We start from the raw sequence: 17933 nt of genomic DNA, 5'->3' as shown, positions 1-17933 counted from the left end.
AGTAATCAGCATGCATTTATAACCAAACTCTGAAGAGATTAAAAACCTCAGTTTTATGTTTAAATTAAAGCTTTATTTTTATTACATATTATTTCCATTTTTTCCAATAAAGAATGTTTAGGAAATTATATTGTTAATTGAAGTTGGAGGCAATAAGTTACATATAGAGTACAAGCATGCATGATACTTCTCAAGTCTCTTAATAGAAATCTGAAAGTGGCTGCCATTACACGGGCATGTTATGATGTTTAGCTGAAGGGTGAGTGAAGTAGACACATAGATCACTGTAATGAGTATATAAGCTTTCTATCTTACCTCGGATTTTTCAAAGTGCACTACTGTCTTTAGCAGTAATGTTTTTTTTCTTCTGCCTAGTCAAATTGTCAAACTGCACATTACACTGAATCTTATGTATTCAGTGGAGGAAGAGTCACTGGACCAGTCACATGCTGCACGGATGACCCATACGTTCCTCCTCGGCTTGTGTTAGGATGCCAAGCTGAGTAGCCAATGGGAGGAAGTGGAGGTGGGCCATAGTGGTGATGATGGTGGATGGCACCTCTCTTGGCTTTCAAATAGTTCTCCTTAACACCATGACAAACGCTATGTTTAAACCTTTGCCACCTCTAAATAAATAGCCAAACACGATCAAATGATCAACCGGTGACGGTAGACATTATTACACAACAGTCACCTGGCCTGAGTGGAGGGGGCCTGTTGCTTGAGAGGTGGACTGTGGGGGCAGTGCCTTCAGCATCATGTTGTGCATAATGATCTGGTGCATCTGAGCATTCTGCACGAGCATCAGTTCCACCATGTCTAGGAATCAAACCAGGAAAGTCTACGAATCAAATCAGGAAGCAGTCTCCCTAGTCCTTCAACAGTCTATGAAATTATAAAGAATTTCAGTATCTATCAACTTAGAAAGGACAAGCAAAATACACCACAATTTAAAAAAAAATGCTTCACTTAAATATAATTGGTTTGAAACAATTGTTTTGAGGTTTATTTTTCCAGTCTGGTAATTAGGTACATTGCGGTTGTAATTAGCAACGATCTTAGCAAAGTATAAAGTGATGGAGACTATTTGGTATAGTCAGTGAATCTCTACACATTAAGACTGTGTTTACAGCATTCACCTTCTTTAATACTGCTTGTTCTGTATGGGACTGACTGTGGAGGTGTAATCTGTGCTATAAGCGGCTGTTGCTGGGGCAGCTGCTGAATGATGGTGGCTGGTTGCTGTGGAAACTATAGTAAATAAAATTAGTATCACAGTGAAAAATGAAATTGAATGGAATTCTCAGTGCAGATCAATTCAATCAGATGTAAACTTTTAACCACTTATTCTCCATAGTTTGCGAACTGTTAAGGTATCTACGTTACAAAACGAAAGAACAATTTAGAATGAGTAAAGGAATGAACACTGATATAAGGACATGAATGAGCCAATTGTGTTGAAGTTAGAGGAGAGATTCCCTCACCGGTTGTTGGATAATCCTGGGAGGCGGGGGTGGAGGCGGAGGACCAGTCCAGGCTTGGAGAGGGGACGGATAGACAGGGCCGGGAGACACAGGTGGAGCACGTGGATGGAACGCATCGTGGTGATGCTGTCTGCGAGTTCCAGCCCACGTGTAAGGCCTTCGCATCTCCTCCAGCATGTACTGTTCCTACCTCAGACGCACAGGGACATGTTGCACAATAGCATAAACGTTGGGGTTGACCATGAGAAATGAGTTGCCTGGCAACATTAGGCTGCTGAGTCTGAGATAACAGGACAAGGCATTATCCCTGGTATTATCCGCATGAGATGCCGACCGTACCCGCAGTCTCCGGAGTAAGTCCCTCTTATGTCTCAGAGCACCATGTAATGCATCCCTCTGTGCATCATAACTTCCTGTTGTAAGGAACAGTCACATTGTATCTGTCATTACCATGCCAAGAGCTTTCATTTGTCAATAAACAATTTTCTCCTTCTCCTTCCACATCTCAATCTCTCACTTTCCTGTTTTTAGGTTACATCTTAAATAAGTGACTTAATTATGTATGTCTAGGTCACGATACCAAAACTAAAACTTTCTATTAAAGGCAACATAAAGTGAAATGTCCCTGATTCTGTTATCTAATTTGTTTCGTATTTAAGAGTTTACAGTACTTGTGGAAAGTGCAGAATCCCCCCTGTCTTCATGAGTTTCTCTCGCATTCTCCAGTCTCTAATATGAAGAAGAAAAGGAAGAATGATTTGAACACATCACTTAACGAAGCACAGTGAAAAGCAGAGAAGCACAAGCTTGCCAGGGCTGAGGGAGTGTATCATTCAAAATATGAAAATCAAAATAGTGTGTAAATAAGTTTTAGATTTCTTAGCCTTTTGTTGTTCCTAAATCCCCTAGTCAGCTAGTCTCAAAGTAAAACATTCAAATATAAAATGAAGATGCAAACTTCAGATTGCAGGTTAACGTTAACAAGCATTATTGAGGCACCCTCCGAACAATGCCTGACAATCACACAAAACACCAACATTTTTATACATTTGTCAGAAGTGATTATGTATTCACCTCACCTTTTTTTTCACATTAGTGTTTGTATTCGCCACCATTACATCCAAACCATACATTAGTCAATATATGCAAACTGATATTCAACACCCACACCAGTTGGAACCTGTTACCACCTCATTCCAAGAGGAGACTTCTCTTAACCTTATCCTAAAGAAGATTGTTTTTCTGTACGGTCCTGAGCCTGGTGGAGAGGTCATATATCTTACCCTGAGGTCCACCAAAGCCTACCCAGGATCCTTTGTTTGAAGCCTGCAGAGGCCTCTGCCCTGTACCCAAATCATTCTGAAAGGACACAAAATCTCTATACTCCCTTATGTTTTACGTTATTATTATGTCTAATGCACTGTTAAGCCCTTTTCCCTTGTTCGCACTCTTTTATCACCTCACTTTCTTCATGAATCTTACCCTTTCCAGCAGCTTTAATTTCAGACGAGTCATCTGGTCCACCATCTCATCAGCCATTGCAGCAGAAAACCTGTGATGACCTCAACAAAACAACTGCACTATGTAGAGGATCACAGCAGTTCTCGTGTAGCTTTTTCTTGCATCCGTTTCGCCACAGACCCATGCTCGCTGTGATTTTTTTTTCTTGGTTGCCAGAAACATAACCTTGTTCTTCTTGTGAGTCCTGCCCTACCTACCTGTTGCCATGTTACAGGTACACATCTATTTGTTTGACTGCGAGACGCAGTTCTGCACATTAATGCTGTAGATTGTAGTTGTCAAAAATTCATTAACAAAATTCTCTTTTGTATGACAACCAGGGCTGTAACTAGGATAAACATTTGAATGAGGTCTATACTGTAGAAATGGGACTTACTTCACATAAGGTAACCACACTGCCTGATATGCGCAGGCCTGGTACTGCACAATCCACTCACCTTTATGTTTTGTATTGCTTCATTGTTCCCTTGGTTTCACCATAACGTCTACAATGTACATCTGATGCTTCGAAACACTCTTACTCCCTCGACTTTTAAACATTTAACATGTCATTTTGCAAGACTACCATACTTTTATATGGCTTCTGCACAACACTGATTTTATTTAGGTATTTCTTTCAAATTACTACGTTAAATTATTACTTATCATTGTTTTAGTTTTTAATTTATTTAACAAATATTTTTACTGGAATTCACACATAAGCCTAAATCTAAAATACATGGCTTCAAATTGGCTTTGTTGTTAATATTCTTATTTTAATTTATACCAGCCGGTCTATACCTGTGTTAATTAGCCTACCTCTCTGAATCTCACTCTCACTTTCTCTGCTTATTATTTGTAAACTATTTAGGTCTTGGAAAATCCAAAATAAATGATCATTTTTAAAGTTAAGGTGGTAAAGCTTTTCAGTAATGGCAGTATCAACACAAACAAAACATTCATGCTTGATGTAGTAACACTGATGTCACAGCTCAGCATCTGACAGAATAGGTTATTTTGAGAGGAAAATGTAGTATACCATTAGGCTACTTCTAGTTGAGACAAATTCATGACTAGTGCCAGTTGCTCTGAGGACCGTTGAGAACGATTCGACCAGACCACAGGAACCTCCCTGAACAGGATCCAGTAACCATCATGCTAGCAGACATCCAAGAAAGGGTCTCATGCATGAAGAAACTGAACAGCTTCAGGCCCTTACATGGTCCACGCCTACTTGCTGAAGCAGTTGACTGCTCTCCATGAGTGCCTGGCAGCACAGATGAACCAGCTACTAACGGAAGGAACCCACCATGAACGGTTAACTGAAGACTTGACCATTCCAGACAGTCCTGATCCTGACAGACCCCAGAAAAGGGGCAGTTCTATCTGGCTACTGGCCAATGACCTGTGGCTAAGATGAGTAGGCACATGGCTCAGTACATGAGCAGGGCCCAGAGAGGCATTGGCAAGAACACCAGAGGAGCCAAGCACCAGCTGCTGGTGGATAAAACAGTCACTCGAGACTATAAGACCCGACAGACCAACCTGTGCACCGCCTGGATTGACTACCAGAAAGCCTGTGACTCAATGCCCCACACATGGACCCTGGAATGCTTAAAGCTGTATGACATCCACGGGACTCTAAGAGCCTTCATCAAGACTTGGGGTTGTGGAAGATGGCCATACTGGCCAAGACGGCCAACTTCAAGCCAACAGCAGGAGACACCATTAAGTACGGGGTTTACCAAGGAGATGCCCTGTCCCTGCTGCTGTTCTGCATAGACCTGAACCTCCTCAGTGAAACTGTCTCCAACAGTGGCTATGGATACTGGCCACGGAATGTAGCAACCCTCAACCTACCCCTCTACATGGATGACATCCAGCTGTATGCCAAAAATGAACAAGGCATCGACTCACTAATCCGTCTAACCAGGATATACAGCAATGGCATCAGAACGTCATTCTTACTGGGTAAGTGCTTCCACATGGTTACAAGGAGAGATAATACAGTGCATGTCATTTTTACCTAAATTGCCAACTTACCTAAAAAACCCACACATATCAATATAATTTGTAAATGCTGAATTATAATTTAACTTGAATAATTTTTTGAATGGTATATAAATATGTCGATATAAATCTCTAAATTCTTTTGTAAATGATTAAGAACTACAGAAAACCATAGAAATAAATAAAATAAAAAATGGAAAGGACCCCAAAACATACCACAAAATCAAAAATACTGTGTTAACCTTTAATAGAAAACGCCAGGGTTTCGGTTAAAACTAGCAATAAAACAACCAGCGTTGCTACTGGTCCAGTTGGTCCCGGGTTAATGCGCGCGTTTTACTTTGGGCGGTGTGGGCGTCACATTTTCAACCAGTAGAAAACGAGATTGCCAACTGAAAACATATGAAGAAATTCACGTTTTCCCAAGCTGTTACAAAAATGAGTTCAACATAAAATAGAAGTTCTTAATCAAACTTTATAGTCAAATATAGTATATTTATCTACTGCAAGTGTCGCTTTCTGCAGATGTTTTGATGGCACAGGTGTGTGTGTGTGTGTGTGTGTGTGTATGTGTGTGTGTGTGTGTGTGTGTGTGTGTGTGTGTGTGTGTACTGTGAAGGCGTCTTATTGGCTGTAATAGTGCTATCTGTTGTTGTATAGGCCCATTCACAGACAGAAGCGCATAAGGGCGGGGCCAAAGACGCTTCGCGGCCATGTTGAAGTTTGACAGTTATTTCACAGCAGATTTTCTAAAGTTCTGAACGGACCTGCCGTTTTCCACTTAGAGATTTCACACTAGGTGGTCTCCACTTGAAATTGATTCTGTCTCTATGAAATCATTCAAGAGATGGACCAAGATGAAAGGCAAAGAAAACTAGAGGCCGGGAGAGCGAAGGTATGTTAATCTAAATGCTAGCTGTGGGTTAAGTAGCTAGCATCAGGTTAGCCAGATTTTCGGCTGCAAGATGGGTTAGCAGGTAGCTAGGTTAGCTTATTTTAGCTTAGTTTAGCTTAGCTTTATTCTAGCTTGTATTATCTTAGCCAGTAGTGCCAGGTAGCTGGGTTATGTTAACTTAGCTAGTAGTGCCAAGTAGCTAGTTTCAGGTTTGCACTTGCACCAACTAAGGTAATTAGGCTAGCTAACTTTCCAAGCTTGCTTGTTTGTGTTGTTGAAAAGTTGGTGGTCAGCTTGTCTGATTTTATTTTGAAGATCGTTGTGACCCGAACCGTTAGTTGGTAGTTCCCATACGACATGTTAAATGACGGCTATGTGCTACTAACACGTTTAGTTATCCTAGTTGGCTAGCTAGCTGGCTGTTTTGTTGTGTAGTAGCCAACTTGGTCAACTTCAGATCAGTGCCAATTCTAGCTAATTAGCTACCACGGCTAGCTATAGTTTCTGTAAGATAGCTAGCTGACCTAAATGTTGTGTGAACAAAGGATTGTGGTGATGGTTGGTAAAAGCATGCTTAATTCATTGTGTGTCGCTGACAAACTTGGTTGGGTTGGCAAGTTTTCCTAGTCAACAAATCTGGTTGAAACGGAAGGTTCGTTCGTTTTGTGAAGTGATAAGTCGGTCTTGTGATGAGTGTTCACTTGCTTTCTTTGAAATATGTGACCATCTTGAAGTAAACATTTATTGAAATGCATTGTTTTGTTTTTTGGAATCAGCCCTACAGTGCATTGTATTCAGGTGAAGGTCTAACATGAATAAAGTGTAGCGCTCTCGGCTTGGGGAACAAAAGCAAGTTACTTTCTTGGAAAGGAGTCGACTTGTCAAGGATAAACAGGACTAATGCTAGTTCAACCCCACACTAGTTACAGGAGACCATTTTATGTACCCCTATTTTAGGAATGTATGAATGCACATGAGCTACAAGATATTAAGCCCTTCCCTAATTTGCATGTTTTGAAAATGCATAATTTGGCTTTTAAATATGGATTTTAATATTTGCTTTCTTACTGGCATGGGTCACCTGCCCAGGCAAAGGCAGTTCTTGTCTGTAGAAGTATGTGTGGCCATGTGTGTCTGTGTGAGTGGTTTCAATGATTTGCGATACCCTCTCTTTTTTGTTTTTGGTGTCTTCTAGAACCAAAACATAGTTTTGGAAAATGTGGCATCTGTTTTGTTTGATAGGTTGATGCTGTTGCATGCTGTATGTTCTGAGTGTCTCCATGGTTACATAGGAACGTCATAATACGCACCATCTACATCGGTCTCATGCTTTCTGTACAAGTATATAGCCCACTGTACCAGTGCCATCTGAGATGTTTGCTTTGACTATTTCTTTTGCCATATTTCACTTGTGCTTATGCTTTTGAGAACTTTGTGAAATGGAACAGGAGTCAAAGGGCAGCGCTGCTGACCCCATGTCCCTCGACCTTGGTGTGTGTGCCCGCTCTTTGGTCCTCATGTATCTCTCCTCTTACCTGTGCTGCAGCTTGCACACTTCAGACAGCAGCGAGCGAAAGGCGACAGTGCCGGCGTGCAAAAAAAGTCGACGAAGAGGAAGGGCCAGGCTGTGGAGGCGAATGCACTGCCAGCGCAAGAGCAACACCCAGAGCAGGGACAAAATGACCGCTCCCATGGACATGATGGCGAACAAGTCTCAGAGGTTTTTAATCCTAATACGAGATTGTGCCCAACCCTTCCTCGGTGAACCTCCTTCATTCCCTTACCCAGCCCCATTGGCATTGTTAATGCATGTTAAGTGCCACCAGTTCCATCTGGATCTACCACTCTATACACGACAATGACATGACACCACTTTCCACTCACCTGCCTGGGCTTCCATGTACCTGAGCCATTGAACACCTCAGCTATTCCACCTTTTATGATGCATTTCCCCAACTAGCATGTGCTCATCTGCAGCCTCTAGCCCTTTCAGCTACTTCTTTATCCCTATCTCGCACCCTCTAAATGCAGATTCCATAAGCAAGGCTATGGCAGACCTGGCTACACATCCCTGAAACCTTATCTCTATTGGCATTGTATATGCCTGCCACACACATTCTCTCATCTCAACTACCATGTCTTCCTTTAAATGCTTCATCTACCACATCAAGTGGAATTGCTAAGTCTGTAAAATAAACTTGCTTACTTTGTGTACACTACCTTATCTGGCAAAACTTTTTTTTTTATTTTTTTTATATAAATAACCTACATCCACTGTCAACTTTCTGTCCACATCCATTATATTTTTAGCCTGCACAAACCAAACCTGATTCTCTATTCATGTCATTACTGGGCAAATACTTAACCGCCATGTGTTTATACCTATTAAACATGCTAATGAACCAAGCACCTGATTAATTCTCTGCGGCCAAGTAACCTGACTAACTGATAACATGTACATCTTTCATTTAAGCCATGGATTTTACACCAAAAACCTTTGTTTACAGAATAGATTTTGCATCCTTTTATTTTCTCTCCTCCTATATTGGGTGGAAATATAGGTTCACAAAATTGAAATGGGGGGGTTATTGTCATAGTAATGCAAGCATGGGTGAACATATGTGATCAACCCTGTAGGAGTCACAGCCTGATGGTACCTGCGATAATCTGGCAGCCTGCCAGAAGAGAGAGGAAACAGACTGGACGTGTACCCAGGAAAAGAGCTCTGTCTCGGGGGACAAGGCTGCATCGGAGCACCCTGTTGAGACGGTGGACCTTCTTGGAGAAATTATAGTTACACACACTAGCAAAGAGCAACTGAAGGTAGACTCATTGAAACATGTCTGCTACCTTTATGGGTCACCAAAATATCCATTTGCTATGTCTGATTTTAGGGAAAATTGTTTCTAGATTCCTGTTGATGGGAGTTTAGTAGTTTGTGCCTGATCCTGTCTATTTTAAAGTATAGCTTCTTCAAAAAAACAAATGACAATTAATGATGACTGAATGTATTTTGCAGGTGTAATAAATATATCTATCTTTTAAAATGGGACTTGGAGGCATGATTCTCTAGCATGATACACTAGATTATTTTTGTCCAAATAAAATGCATTTCTGTTCATGCACATCTGAGAAACCAACACAGCCTTCTATAAATGTTTTCCAAAAATAGTTTAATTTTACCCACACCTTTCTCACTCCTCACCGCAAGGAGAAGAAACCAGTTTTAAATATGTTAAAATAAATCTTTTCCTACTGCCATTTTTGAACCCATGACCTGATTGAAGATGGCCTGCAATGATGATGGCAAAATTTAGTGCTTTTGGAATAAATGACAATATACATGTTTTTATATTAGTTTACAGAACTTGGAATAACTCTTCTTAAATTATTGCTCTAATGATGAATCTTCATTGAAAGTGCTTCCATATTTAGGAAAATGCATTTCATGTCTTCAGGCATATAGCATATTAAGTTTGGCACATTGCCTATTTGATGCATATAATTTTTTATTTTTTTATTTTTTTTAATGTATTTTTTTTTTTACAGCCGGTGGTGGATATTACTAATTACTAATGACTAAATTGGAGGTTTCTTTTCACTGCCTTACAGCAGTTACAGGCTGCAGTGGAGAAGCGTAATGAAATCATCTCACAGCTGAGTGTCAACCTGCAGGCGGCGCTGATGAGCAGAGACAAAGTGCAGCTCGAAGCCCAGCAACTGACCAGTCAGATACAAGAGCTGCAGCAGCAGCTACAGCAGGTGTGTAACAGATACCAGCCAGGAGAGAGAGGATTTTGCTTCTCACCATTACTATAGCAGCTATAGGTGACCACTCAGTCTTGGAGTATGTGAGTCTGCTGTAGCTCACCCAGCAGAGTAGAGGTAGGTGCTAGAAACACCCTGTTTGTGGGTTCATCATATCATACTGATAAATATGTCTAAGTCGCTCTGAATAATGGTGTCTGCCAAATGCTGAGAATGTTCAGTAGTTTATTGCTAAAAACAAAATGTGAATCAGAGATGAACCTCCTCTCTTTAAGGCTAAAGAGTACCTGCGTAGTAAAAGTGCAGGATGGCTGGATGCTCAAACTCAGCAGAACCAGTGGCAGCTACACACAGAGGACTCGCAGCAGGTATTACGGTCCCCTCTTCTGTCAGACATCTGCGCTAATATTGGACTGTTTGTCAGCCTCCATGGTTTTCAGTGTTGTAATTTTAAGTTCAGTGATTCTGGTTTTCTCCTCTGAAGGTAAATAAAGAGTACCTCTCCTCTGAGAAGGAAAGTAAACTCTCAGCTCTCCAACAGAAGCTGGCTGTTTTGAAGGATTCTCTTTCTCAGTTCCAGAGTGCTTTTGCATCGAACAGCGTGGAGCAGGCCGAGACGAGACCGAACCACATCAAGTGCCAGTCGGGTACTGAACGGAGCCTCAACTCTGATGCTGACCTTCTGCTTCAGAAATTGAGAACCGAGCTGGATGAAGAGAGACAGAACGGCAGGCGAGCCCACGAGCTCGCCGAGTGCTTGCAGAAAACCGTGGCAAGTCTAGAGGCGGGGAGGGCGGCGATGGAGGCTCAGCTAGCAGCAGCCCGGGCGGCACTCGAGAGGGCCGAAGAGCAGGCCCACGAGGCACAGCGATACAAGGCGGAGAAGGAGGGGCTGAACCGGGAAGTGGCACGTCTGGATGGCCTGGTCCAGGAGCTTCAGAGCCGGCTTGGCGAGGAGGAGGAAACGGCCAAGCGCCTGCGGTTCAAACTCGAAGCCGAAATCGCCAACTACGAGCTCCGGCTCCAGACCCTGGAGGAAGAGCGGAAGATGAACGTAGTTCAGTTAGCAGAGACCCACGAGGCTGCGCTCAGAAACTTGCGGGACGAGCATTCGCTGGAGGTCCGGCATATTCAAGAGCTCCTAGCCAGAGCCCAGGAGCGTAACCACATGCTTAGCCAGCGTGGCATCTCCGAGGTGGATGGAACGATCCTGAACTCGGTCAAAGAGTCCAAAGAGCTGCACAAACAGGAGACGGTTGACGGGGACTTGGTTCAAACAGAGCCTGGCGCGGACGACTCTGGTGCAGACGTCCCGAACGACTTGATGGAGCGTTACCTGATGTCGGCAGTGCAGCGTGAAGGTTCGCAGGTGGAACAGAGCCTAGATGAGCATAGCCTCTTGGAGGTCTCAGAGCTGTCCAAATTTGAGGTGGACAGTGAGGCCATGTTTGAGTCAAGGTTATCCGACCACCAGGACCCTGCTGCCGATCGCAGCGGTCCAGCGTTGCTGGTGCTGCCATACGCTGTGGAAGCGCTCTCACCCGAGCTAGGTGGCATGTCCTTCAGTCAAACCCAGTGGCAGAGCTTCACCTCTTCCTCCGGGGAGCTGCACGAAAGTGTGGATGTTACGGACCTGGGCAAGGAGCTTCTGATCCAGCAGTGCCAAGATCTGACGGAGCAGCTGGAACAGAAGGAGAGGCGGCTAGAGGTTCTCGAGGGGGAGGTGCGACACTCGGCCGAGGAGCTGGAGGAGGCCCGGGAGCGTTGGAGCAAAGCTTCAGAGGAGCTGGAGGAGGCGAAGTGGGAGCTGGAGACAGAACGGGAGAAGCGGCTTCGCTGTGAGGAGCTCATCGGTCAGCAGAGACAGGAGCAGGATAACCTGACGAATAAACTCCGCCACTTGGAGAGTCAGCAAGAGAAGGAGTGCATGGCGCCTGAAGACGTGGACCTTGGCGAGAGGACCTCGTGCAAGGAGGAGCTTCTGAAGGAATTGACTGAGGAGAAGGTCTGGCTGGTGCTGCAGCTCAAACAGCAGGAGCAGCTGGTCAGGGACATTCAACAGCAAAAAGTGGCAGGAGACTCTGTGAGCAGTGAGGTCCAGGCGCTCTTTGGCAGGCAGCTCTCAGCCCTTCAGTCCCAGCGGGACCAACTCATGGAGCAACTGGAGAGCCAACGGGAAAAGAACCAAGCCACGGCTGTGCTGCTGGGCCAGAAGACGCTCGAGGTGGACGCTGCATCCAGGGAGGTCCAGCGACTCCTAGTGGAGATGCAGGAGAGAGTGGAGAGTCTGCAGCTTCTGGAGAAGGTCAACTCAGACCTGGAGTCCAAGCTGACGTGCCTTAAACAGAATTTGACCAACATGGAGGAAGCCTTGAGCCAGGGGACCGCGGAGAAGGCTGTCCTGGAAAAACGGCTGCAAACTCTGGAGCAGCAGGCTGAGAACATGGAAAAGATACTGGAATCAGAACTCGAGAACTTTGAGGTTTGGCTGTTTATCTTTGGTCTTTTCTCTTTTATCGAAATGCTAAGTAAAATGCTTTTGGAGACTTTGAATCCTTTGTCAAATTGTAACATGAGACAAATCTCTGCCGATCACTTCACGCGCTTCCCTGTCGAACCTTTCATCAGGTCTGGCTGGAAGCGAAGAGTGTAGATCTTGAGCAGATGAAGGAAGCCAAAGAGAAAGCAGAGGAGGAGCACATGGAAAAGGAGGGGACCTTGAAGAGAGAGCTGGCTGAAATCCGACGGTCCCTGGACAAGTGTGTGCAGGAGATGGAAGACGTGAAGCTCGCACTTGAGGAAAAGCATCAAAAAGAGGTAAAATTACCCACATGTCTGACTGCAGATGGCTGCCATAAATCCACGCGACTTTAAACTGAGTAAATGCCAATCATTTCCCATCCGACAGGTTAAAGACCTGAGCCTGCGCTTGGAGAGCGAGCTCGCCGCCGTCCGAGACGCTGCGCAAGAAGAGCAGAAGAAACAGATCAGCCTCGTTAAACAGGTAAAGGTCACATCTGCCTTCTTCCTTCTGAGTTTCTCTTTCCTTCCTCACCCATGTCATGTTCCCGTGCAGGTGCACGAGCGGGAACACCAGAGGGCGCTCTCCCAGCAGGCCTCCCGGCAGAGGGAGGAACTGAGCCGGCTGAAGGCAGAACTGTCTGACGAGCTCCGCGAGAGCATGGAGGCGGCACACCAGGCCGAGCTGTCGCAAGCACAGGTATCCACGCTCGTTTCGGGGCTGCGTGTCTCTCAGGCTTTCCTCGTGTGAACGCGGGACTAGGCTTTTATGAAACGCGAATTCCCGCACTTGTAATCTAACGTCCGTGTGTGTGCACCGAGGTCATGTGTTGGTGGGAAGAATAGCCTGGATTAAGCAGATTAGCAGGGGTGACTCGAGCGGCTTGCTGCTCCACCTGTGTCCCCGTGCTCAGATGCAGCACGCGCTGGAGCTGGATGCGCTGCGCCTGAGCCTTACCAACATGCACACGGCCCAGCTGGAGCTGTCCCAGGCCAACCTGCAGAAGGAGAAGGAGGCAGCACTGTGCGAGCTGCAGACCAGCCTGAGAGAGAAGTGGTCCCAGGAGAGCGCCATGCTGCACACCCGCCAGCAGTTTGAGCTGGAGAGGCACCGCGAGCAGGAGAGACGAGCACAGCTCCAGCACCAGCAGCACATTGGTGTGTGTGTGTGTGTGTGTGTGGTCAGTCGAATAAAGCTTTCTAGCTTGTGCTTTATGTTTAGGACTCGTCTGAATGTGCCCGTTATGGTGTTTCTCCCTGATAGATGAACTGAAGCGCGAGTGGGAAAAGAGCCTCTCCGATGAACGGACGTCACTGCAGCAAGAGCACACCAGAAAGCTAGAGGTGGAGAATAGTGACCCCCTTTAGATTTTATGCACCCCTGAAAAGTGTCTGTCATGAATTAATCATTCCTCTCTGACCCCAGAGTTATTCATTCAATCTCTGCCCAGGATGCAAAGAGCCAGTGGGTGCTAGAGGCCGAACGGGAGCGTTCGGAGCTCCAGAGCCGTTTGGCTGAGGCCCAGCAGCAGCTGTCCAAGACGCAGGTGGCCCTCGCCGAGGCCGAGGCGCGTTTGTCTGAAGCGCGGGACGACCTGCAGGAGCTCCGGCGCTCTGAAGAGCAGATCGAGCACCTGGAAAAGGAGCTGAGCCAGGCATGGGCCGACCGGGACTCCGCAGCACGTGAGCGTCCGCTGGGCCGTCGCTGTACCCGCGCCGAAGCGGTCTGCTTCATGGTAACGTGCTCTCCTGCGCTTTGCCCTCAGCGCTGTGTTTGTCTCTGTAGGGGCGGTCGAAGAGCTGGTGGTCAGCCACAAGCGGGTGCTGGAGGAGCACCAGGCGAGAGCGCGTGGTCTTGAAGATGAGGAGAAACGGCTTCGGCAGGAGGTACAGCCATGCCCGGACGTGCTCGGCATGCTGAGGAACCTGCGAAATGTGGTTTCCTCTGACCGCAGCCGTTGTGGTGTGGTTGTTTTGTCTGCTGTTTCAGGTGGATGGGCTGATTGCCGAGCGGGACACATTGAAGTCCAGCTCGGAGCAGGAGATCTCTGACCTCCAGTCTCAGATGGACAGCATGAGGACCAGCAGGCAGGAACTGGCAGGTGAGCGGGGCCTCGTTTTTACGCTGCGAATCGCTGGGTTCCGACTCGCTCCTCCACCATGTTTGTCTGCCCACCCCACAGAGCTGAAGGAGCAGCTGGCGGCACGCTCTTCGCAGACGGACGATGTTGTGCGGCTAAAGCTGGAGCTCTCGCAGCAGCGGAGCGCCCTGGAGCAGCGGAACGAGGCGGAGCTGGAGGCCCTGCGGGCCTACTTCGAGCAGCGGCTCCGTGCCGTCGAGGACGGACACCGCGAGGAGATCGCCCTGCTGCAGTGCCGTCTGGAGGAGTCCATCCTCAGGACTGCAGAGAACAGGTGGGACCAGCTCACATGCCCTGGATGTGTTCTTGGAGACGTTTTTCAATGGCCAAGTTGTATTTAACCTACTTGAAGGAAACCTTTAGAGTTTACCTACGCTTAAGCTGATGTAGCTGCCAGCCCTGCTCCTCATTCTAGCGCTACAGTACCACCAAACCTAGACCGGCCCTGCCCCTCATCTCCAGTACAACATTCACAGTATGAATGCACTCCTTATACGCTCCTACGAGCTCCTATTACACATTCCTATGAAATCCTGTATGTTTCTATGTACTGTCACCAACAGCTTCCACTCAGAAGAGAAGTCTGAGGAGGCGAGAAGTGATGCACTGGCTCAGATCACAGACCAACTGGAGAATCACAAGGTAGTGTTGACGAACACAAGTTGTGTGCTGCGTGCCAGTGATGTTGTTGTTTTGGATCCAAGCTCAAATTGTAGTGAAATGTAAAAGTGGATAAAGTACAGCTATACAGCTGCTATCTGAAACGATGCTGTGTGGACAATGAGACATGCAACCTGAAAATCGTGTGCGTCAGACGGAGCTGGACGCACTGCGGCTGCAGCTGGAAGAGAAGCGCAGGCAAGATCTGGAGCAGCTGCGCTGTGACATGGCGCTCTCCTACAAGGAGGAACTCCTGCAGGCGCGCACAGACCTCACCGACGGTTACTATAGCGACATCGAGCAGCTCAACACCAAACACGCGCTGGAGCTCGAGCAGCTGCGCGCCAAGCTCTCCGACAGCCACCTGAAAGGTCAGGCGAACAGCAGGCGTGCCACGGACCTGCTGCGTCTCTCGTAACGCTCGTTCTCACTTTTGAACTCGACTGGGTTCGTTTTTGCTCCGTTTCTTCTGTTTCATACTTTCACTTTTGCGCCCCCACCCTCCTTTGCGTCAAGTTTCAGTTTCTCTTATGCTCTCTTGCTTTCTCTCTTACCTTTTTATCTTTTTATCACTCAATTTAAAAAAGAAATTTAATTTTTTTTTTTTGTTGTTCTCCTTCTTTTCCATCCTTCAGACATAACCAAGTTGCGGCTGCAGTCACTGGCGGATGTGGCGCACCAGGTGGAGGCCCAGCTGGAGGAGAGGGCCCGGCTCCAGGCGGAGGAGCACCAGGCCAGGCTGGCCCAGCTGGCCTCCGAGGCGGAGCGCATCCTGGTCCTGGAGAACCAGCTTGCCCAGCTGACCCTCCAGCACGCCCGGGAGCTGGAGAGAAGTTCCGAGCTGCACACGGAGGAGCTGAAAGACCTGGATGCCAGGGTGAGTGCGGCGTAAAGGTTTTCACCAAGCCTGTGACTGTAGTGCTTTTGCTACAGGCCTTTTATTAATCCACAGCGGATTTTTAGATATATTTTTAGATACCGTCACTGCTTTGTCCAGAGTTTAAAAGTCGTTTAAAAGTTTCTTGTGACTGAGCATTCCTTTTATTTTGACGCCATCAGCTGCAGAAAACCTTCGACGAGGAGCTGATCTCACGTCTGGAGGAGGAGAGGAGTCGCGTGACGGAGGAGCTCTCTCAGCAGCACAACAACGAGCAAGCCCAGCTTCGCAAGCAGCTCCGGGCTCAGGCGGAGGAGCGGCTGGCCTCCCTGAGAGATGAGCTCCAGCAAGCCACAAGGGAGGCGAGAGGGGAGGCAGAGCTGAAGCTCACCCAGACCCAGGAGCTCCTGGCCGGGGACAGGCTGAGGTCGCAGGCACCGCAGGCGAGCGTGGACAGAGAGGAGAGTCCTCAGCTGGCGGCTGCAAAGCAGACGCTCCAGGCTCGGTACGAGAGCGAGCTGCGTACGGCCAAGAGCGCCATGGCCGCGGAGGTGAAGGAGCTGAACGCCTTGCTGCAGGAGCAGGCCGAGAGTCGGCTACAGGATGCCCTCTGCAGGTCAGTGGTGGAACTGAACTGTGCGGACGCAAGGCGCATTTGCATATCCCGCAAAATCTCTGACCCTGTCTGGGAGGTTTCCCGTCAGAATGCAGGAGGAGTTACTGATGTTGATGTTCATCTTGTGGGTTTTTGTGTCGAACTGCTGTTAAATTTTATTGGCAGGCACCAGGAGGAACAGGGGAAGCTGGAGGAGAAACTCACCCAGCAGAGAGAAGCTGACCTTGGGTTGCAGAGGCAACAGTATGACCAGGAGTTGGAGTCACAGCGAGGCCTACTGGAGCAGCACGTTTCAGAGCTGCAGCGTTTGGAGAAAGAGTGTCAGGAGCTGAGAATCCGACACAAGGCGGAGCTCGAGACTCTCTCCGCCAATAGCAAGGCAAGCCTGCAGGCCCTGGAGGCGGAGCTCTCTGAGAAACACAAGGCGGAGCTCGATAAACTACAGGTGGTCCTTCAGGAGACTAACTTGGCACAGCTAGAAGCCCGGGAAGCGGAGCTCGTCGCCCGCCACGCGCAGGAGCTGGAGGAGCTGGAGACCAGGTTGTTGTGCAACATGGACACCCTGGAGAGCACGTACCTCCGGGAGGTCCAGGCAGCCCGGGAAGAGAGCGGAGAGGCCCTGAAGGAGCAGCATGCCAGAGAGCTGGAGAACGTGCGAGAGGAGGAGCAAATGCTCCGGGAGCAGCTACAGAGGGACATGGCTCAGGTCCACATGGACAAGTTTAGCGCCATGGCAACTGAACTCAGACAAGCCCATCAGGTGAGCAAAGGGAGGGACCGGGTTGGGAGAGCGTCCTGTGTAATTACACAGGTGTCTTTGCACGAAAGATTTCTTGGGCAGTTAGAAAATGGCTCGTGTTTGTAAGGTTGTCGGAGAGGGGAGGGACGAGAGTAAGCAGTCCCTCCTCCCTTCTCCCCTGATAATTAGAGCTGTGCTTTTGCCAGTAGAGTCTTAATTGTTCGTCTGTCATTGTGCGGTTTGAGTGCTTACGTTAGGCTGCTCTTGTCTTCGCTGCCATGGTAATGTACTTGTGTTGTGCTTGCTCAGTATGGCTGTTTCTGGGACTAACGTTCTTTCATCTGCTTAGAACGACACTGGTGTGCTTTTGCAGTAGTGTTTGAGATTTTTGTCTTTCTTGCCAAGTGTTTTTTTTTTTTGTGTGTGTGTGTTTAGGAAGAGCTCTCTGCTGCACTCTCCTTGCAGAAGGCTGCTCTAGACGCCGCTCACCTCTCCGCACTGGAAAACCTGCAGCAGCACGTGCTCGACCTGGAGAAGCAGCACAGCACTGCCCTGCTGGAGATCGTGGACATGACCACCGTGGAGAAGCAGCAGCAGCTGGACTCCCTGACTGCCCAGCACCTGGTTCAGCTGCAGGTGTGTGCGAGACGCCATGACAACCAGCCGTCACCCGCGCCAGGACGGTCCTGAATACGCGGCTTTGTTGGGGAGAATAAAGGCTTT

The 17933-nt window shown here is 47.5% G+C and overlaps 2 protein-coding genes across 2 annotated transcripts in view; one reads left to right on the top strand and one right to left on the bottom strand.

Moving 5' to 3' along the window:
* Positions 1-153: 153 nt before the first annotated feature.
* zgc:112416 (PRR29 family protein) lies at positions 154-3115 on the bottom strand. Its single transcript, XM_027018729.2, has 7 exons — positions 2967-3115; positions 2156-2213; positions 1824-1897; positions 1485-1670; positions 1140-1251; positions 695-819; positions 154-584 (listed from the first exon to the last, which is right to left on the bottom strand). Exons 1-7 carry the CDS (start codon positions 3021-3023, stop codon positions 408-410), a joined length of 789 nt encoding a protein of 262 aa, XP_026874530.2. The 5' UTR covers positions 3024-3115; the 3' UTR covers positions 154-407.
* Positions 3116-5718: 2603 nt separating this feature from the next.
* pcnt (pericentrin) overlaps positions 5719-17933 on the top strand; it is a 28848-nt gene continuing 16633 nt past the window's right edge. The window contains 21 exon segments of the mRNA XM_027018691.2: positions 5719-5889; positions 7436-7609; positions 8527-8712; positions 9502-9651; positions 9933-10025; positions 10142-12139; positions 12286-12474; positions 12566-12661; positions 12734-12877; positions 13092-13335; positions 13442-13521; positions 13629-13860; positions 13964-14064; positions 14168-14279; positions 14361-14592; positions 14882-14960; positions 15133-15349; positions 15614-15855; positions 16038-16471; positions 16637-17231; positions 17646-17846. Of these exon segments, the coding sequence (XP_026874492.2) occupies positions 5842-5889; positions 7436-7609; positions 8527-8712; positions 9502-9651; positions 9933-10025; positions 10142-12139; positions 12286-12474; positions 12566-12661; positions 12734-12877; positions 13092-13335; positions 13442-13521; positions 13629-13860; positions 13964-14064; positions 14168-14279; positions 14361-14592; positions 14882-14960; positions 15133-15349; positions 15614-15855; positions 16038-16471; positions 16637-17231; positions 17646-17846 (5847 nt within the window). The 5' untranslated portion in view covers positions 5719-5841.

This window comes from Electrophorus electricus, chromosome 1 (genome assembly GCF_013358815.1).
Source record: "Electrophorus electricus isolate fEleEle1 chromosome 1, fEleEle1.pri, whole genome shotgun sequence".
Taxonomy (NCBI): Eukaryota; Metazoa; Chordata; class Actinopteri; order Gymnotiformes; family Gymnotidae; genus Electrophorus; species Electrophorus electricus.
Note: the sequence above shows the minus strand (reverse complement) of the source record. Positions and strands in the feature narration are given on the sequence as shown.